The following is a 6,683-nucleotide window of genomic DNA, read 5'->3' as shown; positions in this document are numbered from 1 at the left end:
ATACATCTTTCAAATCTGTAAAGACTCTACGTTTATTTGTGTGCACTCGCAATATCAACAAAAAGCACTTTTGTAAAATAAAGAAAGCAAACCGGATGTGCTTTCTTCCGTTTTGGTCTCTGCTAACTCGAGCGCGAAACTCCATATATATCTTTGCCTTACAGACATTAAAAATATATCTACAGAGAGTGAAATGTCTACTTTCAAATGAACCAATTCAAATGGAAAACAAATATTCTCAGATTATGTAATCCGTGTGAAACATGTATACAGGTGCATCACTACTGTGGAGATGACGAGTCAGTGTCACCGACTTCATCTCTTAAACCGAAAACAAAGAAAGTTTTATGAGTTTTAGAAATGTTAATGCAGTCTCCTTAATGTTTTTCACTGACACATTCATAACCATTACTTCTGCCGGTGCACTGTGGCAAGCTTTATTCGTGCGCTTGAGCTCATATTAGGCTACGTAGGCAATTAAAGGCTCATAATAATTACTTAAATGGTTTATTAATAAACGTGCGATTAGTCGTCTAATGCTTAAAATGAATGACTACTAGTCGACCAGAAAATCCTTAGTCGAGGACAGCCCTATAAATGATAATACTTTGAAAAGTGCATTTTTGTCCTTACAATGTAGTATTATTTTATCATTATTTATGATCACTATAATATGAATATTTTAAATTAGCTTTTAATTTTATATTTTCAGTGTTTATTTTAATTTAGGTTTTAGTGATTTTGTTATGTGCTTATGTCATTTTTATTTATTAGTTTTTATACATTTCTATTTAGCTTTATTTCAGTTTTAGTAATTTTAGTACTTCAACTTCAAAAAGTTTTTTTTTTTTTTTTTTTAAGTTTTTCATCTAATATTAACATTACATTTTAATGCAGCTTAATGTCAACTAACGAAAATTATTTTTAATAGTTTTAGTTTTTAGGATTATTTCAGATCTACACCCCTTTCAGTTTAATCAAATTTTTATTTGGATTGAGCTCAATCAGATTGAATGAGGTGTTTAAAAGGATTTCGATCCAACTGAGCCATCAATAACTAATTATTTGGATGCATGTAAACTTAGCTAATAAACCTGTACATATAATGCTGTATTGGACCCCACTGACTTTCATTCTTCATATTATCTTCTTTTGTGTTCCACAGAGGGAAGAAAATCATACATGATAGGAATAACGTTAAGCTGAGTAAATAAATTTTCATTTTTGGGTGAACTATACCTTTAAGAATCTGAACAGGAAGTTAGGGACAGTGTGGGGAACGTGAAAGTCATAATGGTAATAAATGACATCAGCATCCAGTCAGACCATACTGTCTGACACCCTAGACAGACTTAAGGTAGAGACATAAGGCACTTTAACATACACCTTTCGCATACTAATGGCCTCATTAGTGCCCAAGCACAAAGGGTGTGTAGCCTTTATCATTCTTCTTTTTCTTTCTGAGAGTCTATGGTAGTCACTGGAATCGTCTGGATGAAAATTAAGATGATTTTCTTGTAACTTTCCCATAACTTGGTTGCAAATCTCTGGTCTAGTCTCTATGAATTCCTTTTATATACCAAGTCATACAGAATACAGGGCATTTTGAAAATATCATCATCATGCCATGAGGGTATCTGACCATATTTACTGTGTAGCTTAGATTTCAGCACGGTGCAATGAACAATGTTCACAGTGCTTGGCCCAGATAATTGCTGCCTGCAGCTGCATTTACTCTTGTACAGATTGAGAAAGTTGGTAAAGAAGTCTTGCAAAGGTAAAAGTTTAAATAACAAAAAACGGGAGTTAACACTTCAAAAATGGTGTTCTACTTCCAGTCAGGACCAGATAAATCTATACTTCTGCATTAACCACAATAAACACTTACCTGTTTTCCTCCTGCGGTGTGGCGCCTTGGCTGCCTGCACCAAAATGAGGTCTGAAAAAAACTTCCTGCGTGCTGCTTCTTCCGGCATGCTTAAACAAACCACCTCCCCATACAAATGGCTGAAGATGCATTTTAGCTGTAAAAAAACAAAACAACAAAAAACATTTAGAAACAAAAACAGCATCTTGTAATTTAGTCTGCAAACTGCAAAAAACTTATATACATGCTTTTCAACAACAAAAATTACCCAATAACTGTACAATACTCAAATATTCAGGTCAATGACATGATACCAATTTTGTCCATATCATGATTTTCATATACTATATAAGTTAATTCATACAGAAATGCATACACCTTTTATATGATTAAAATGTTTTTAGCTTCCAAATTAAAAGAGAATTAGAATTTAAATATTTGTTGTGGGACATGAAGCCAAAATGGCTTGGGTGGTGTACGTGTATACACACACATATACATATACATATATAGTTTAAAGGCTCAGGAAACCTTTGCAGGTGTTTTGAGGTAATTAGCTGATTAGGGTGTGACACCATGACTTTCCAATATTGAACTTTTTCACAATATTCTAATTTTCTGAGACACTGAATTTTGGGTTTTCATTATCTGTAAGCCATAATCATCAAAATGTCAAGAAATAAAGGCTTGAAATATTTCACTCTATGTGTAAGGAATCTGTATAATATATGGGTTTCACTTTCTGAAATGAGTGACAAAAAATATTGACCTTTTTCATGATATTCTAATTTTTTTAGATGTACCTGTATGTACAAACTGAGAACATCTGCCACAAAAAAATAAAAAATTAAAAAATTAAAAAAATTACACTCAAAATCACCCATCCTGTTCTTCAAATGCTGCTAACCAGCAGGGATCAAATCTCTGGGACTCCAGTAAAAAGCATTACACATCTCGCCAAAAAGTGAACCAGGCTATGTACAAACTCATTTAAAACTTGTGTTGAACCCTGTCGATTTGGTTTTTCCACAGCATTCTTTGTTCTTTTCCATAACAGTTTTTTTTTTTTACTGTTTCTCCCCCAAAAGCACAGTGCATGATGGGCTCTGACTCTCAAAAATATTTCTCCCGGCATGAAGCATTGTTCTGCTCAGCTTGAAAAGAAAGTTTGTTGGTAAACAAAGTATTTATAGGGTGAAACCGAAACTCAAACCATTGTGACATTCTTAATCAGCCAATGATTTGCTCTAATTTCAGGGGTAGTTAGTGATCAGTGTTAAAATGTAGCTCTAGGACCAATAAAACATGGTGATCCAGCAACACGTCCTACTTGACAAAATCATGGTCGGCGTCAGTCAGCCAATTAGAACACCAGGATAACAAAAGGCTTTAACGGACAGTGATTTGACAGAACATAATGAAAGGACAGAGAAGAAATGTGATGATGCACGCATCCTTCCCGACAGCCGAAGAATTGTGCGTGAAGAGAAAACCTGGAAATAATGACCAGTGTCTGGTGCACATGGTCACAGGTGTCATTGAAGAGAGTGTTTTAATGAGCAGTTTCATACTGCTACATTCAACTCTAATTTCACAAGGTAAAGTGTGCAGTGCCAGTCCAATTACTGAAGTCTGGGAGGTTTTTTTTTTTATATATACTGAATCAGCAGTTAAAACTTCACTGTAAGTTCATGTAAGTTTCTTCAAAGACTGCAGCAATCAGGACAAATGAATCCAGGTAAAGGCTAAAGACTCCTAAATGTCTGAAAGCTCCCATATCTAAGCGCAAACTGAACCGCTTTAAGAAGACCGCAAGGCTCCTCAAATATTTCAAAGAGGCGGCGGATCTAGGAGAGAATTTCTCCAAAATGAGGATCCGCAGAGCACTTTAAGATCAAATTCTAATCATGAGCGGGTGTTGAAAATCCAAACAATCCCTCATCAACCGCATTATTTTACATCTTAGTCCACTCTTAGCAGATCCGTTTCCACTCAGGTTGCTTTCAGGCTTCTTTGGTCCAAACTCTTGAGGCGAGATGAAGGGAAGCAGAGCAAGTAGCCCACAAAAGAGCCAGGTAGTGATTTTATGATTTGTCTCAGAGCTGATAGAAGCCTTGGAGACTAATGCAGATTCTGACAGGAAGAGAGCCGAGAGACTAAATAGGCCTTTCAACTCGCCAGAGAACAAGGCATCCTGAGGAAATGTGGAAATCCAAAACACATTTCTTGTCTCTTCCCGTCTTTCTCTTATTGACACATGTTTCAGCTTTACTTCAAATGAACAACAAGCAGATAAGAAACTGATAAATAATAGAGTTGGAAATTGCAAACCAGTGTGATATCTGAATTTAAAGTCAACATCAAAGGACACGTGCAATGAAATCTGCTTTCATAATGCGACATTTTCAAGATGTTCAATGGGAACAAAAAATGTATTAATAGGTAAAATAGGTAATTTAATAGGTAATTAAGAGGTCAAATTCATTTTTGCCATATAAATACGTTTAAAAAAAAAAGGTATTTCAAATCATTTAGTGTCAGTTTTGGAGGATCTCCTGAAAAAAAAATGCCCCACTGACTAAATGTAAAGGGATATTTAATCCAAAAATGAAAATGCTGTCATTATTTACTCACCCTCATGTCATATGCAAAACTGTGGCTTTCTTTCTTCTGTGCAAGAGATAGAAGCTATTTTGAAAAATGTCTTTGTCTATACAATGAAAGCCAATAGGATGCAACATAATTTGGACCTCAACATTCTCCAAAATAACTTCTTTAATGTTGTGAAGAAGAAAGTCATACTAGGGGTGTGCCAAATCATACCTTCCACGATAACACCGGTATACATTTTTACATGATAAAAAAAAAAGTGTCATATCGCGATATCAATGATATAGCAACGCGATGACGTATTTACTAGGGATGCACCGAATGTTCGGCAGCCGAAATTATTCGGCCAGAAATAGCAATAAGCAAAAAGACAGAATAAATTGTACCGAACAACACGTGACGCGATCAAATAGAGGCATGCACTAATGCAGCAAACATGACGGCAGTGTGAAAGTATTTAAAACTGTCCGAGAAAGACGCAAAAATCATTAAAAGCACCGACAGCGAGAGACTGCTTAGTGCTGCATCTCATGTCTCCGATGAGGAAGGGGTGGTTGTTGCTGGTTACTGTTATGATGATTAAAATCGTGAAATGGCCTTAAACAATTAAATACACTGCAGAACGTTATGTTTTCTAATACACGCACGAATTGCATGTTCAAACAGTGCTTCACGAGCTCGCGACGCTGTCTAGTTAGCCAGGGTTCAAAGTCCAACCCGCGAGGGAAATCTGCGCTGAAACTGTTACTCATCAGTTGCTCAGTAACATTTTTATGAATCTTTACAAGGCATGTGACAATGTGATGCGTGCATCTTCCCAAATTAGCAATGAGAATAATTTATAAATCTGCTGCTGTCAACTAAAAGAAGCACAGAGGACTTCCTGCAGGTTTCCGTCAAAATAAAAGCTCCATCACGATTCATAAATGTTAGTATTGTCATTTTACTGTTGTTCTGTTAAATAAAATTAAAAAGTAAGACAATAATAATGATAATAATTACAACAGCTCTATTAATACATTTATTATAACATTCACACATAGTGTTCAAATTGGGATCTGTAGTATTTTCTAACGTTTTAAAAGAATCCTCTTCTGCTCAGCAAGACTGCATTTATTTGCATGCCTGATTCAAGAAGGGGGTCTCAAAAATGGCCACAAAATATTATTTTACGAACTTATTAATTTTAAGTTAAATTGTGCTTTGTTGGTATAATATCTGCTAGAATGTTAAAAAGTGTTAAATAAGTATTTTTAAATTTTGTATTAGTGTACAATGTTTACAAAATAATAATTTATTCCATGTAGTGTCCATTTCATTCATTTACAGTAACATTTAACATTGAAGGCATCCATTTTTTTTTTTTAAATGTAACAATAGTTACTTTCCCTGGTAATTGGTTACTTTTATAATGATGTAACTCAGTTATTAACTCAGTTTCTATTTGTGAGAAGTAACTAGTAACTATAACTAATTACTTTTTTAAAGTAACTTGCCCAACACCGGTCACTACTATTGCACTATAATGCTGCTTCTGCCACCTTATGACAATAGATTTACACTTCAAATTAGGTAGTCTGTCATCAATGACAGTAGCTCATTGGAAAAGGATGGAAAATGCCCTTCATTGTGTTTGCACTGATAAATGCTGCTGCCTGCCAGCTGCAATCACCAATAAAATGTTATTCCATATTTTTTTCTAGATCGTCATAAATATCATTATCGCAAATATTCTTGAAATATCGTGATATAATTTTGAGGCTATATCGACCACCCCTAAGTCATACACTTTTGAAACAATATTTTTGGATAGATTTTCCCTTTCAACATCACAGGATTCACGCTTTGGGGAAATCGACACCCCATCTGGTTACGTATACACTGCAAAAATCATATTTTTTTAAATAAATATTTACAGTTAAAATACCTCAAAAATATGCTTGGAACAAGATAAATGTATTTTACAAGTGAAAAAAAAAAATCTGCCAGCTCAATAAGATGAAATACACTTATATCGATACATTCGCTAACAATGAATCTTAACATCTTTCAGTGTTGCATCTCATGTAAATCTTGTTTCAATGATTTTTAAACATTTTAACTGGAAAATTTGACAAAAACATTTGTAATTTTTTAAGCTGTCATGTTAAGTTTAAAAGTAAGAAAAAAACACTTTTGAAGCCAATGTCCATTTTTTAACTATATA

The 6,683-nt window shown here is 34.5% G+C and overlaps 1 protein-coding gene across 4 annotated transcripts in view; it reads right to left on the bottom strand.

Moving 5' to 3' along the window:
- The window catches only part of LOC107697175 (ATPase family AAA domain-containing protein 2B-like), a 150,478-nt gene that overhangs the window by 95,520 nt on the left and 48,275 nt on the right, over positions 1–6,683 (bottom strand). For all 4 annotated transcript variants that reach the window (XM_016497846.1, XM_016497845.1, XM_016497847.1 and 1 more), the window contains one exon: positions 1,889–2,024. In XM_016497846.1, the coding sequence (XP_016353332.1) occupies positions 1,889–2,024 (136 nt within the window). The remainder of the gene's footprint in view (positions 1–1,888; positions 2,025–6,683) is intronic.

Source organism: Sinocyclocheilus anshuiensis, unplaced genomic scaffold (assembly GCF_001515605.1).
Source record: "Sinocyclocheilus anshuiensis isolate Anshui unplaced genomic scaffold, SAMN03320099.WGS_v1.1 scaffold38, whole genome shotgun sequence".
NCBI lineage: Eukaryota > Metazoa > Chordata > Actinopteri > Cypriniformes > Cyprinidae > Sinocyclocheilus > Sinocyclocheilus anshuiensis.
The sequence above is the reverse complement of the archived record's forward strand: the minus strand, read 5'-3'. Positions and strand labels throughout refer to the sequence as shown.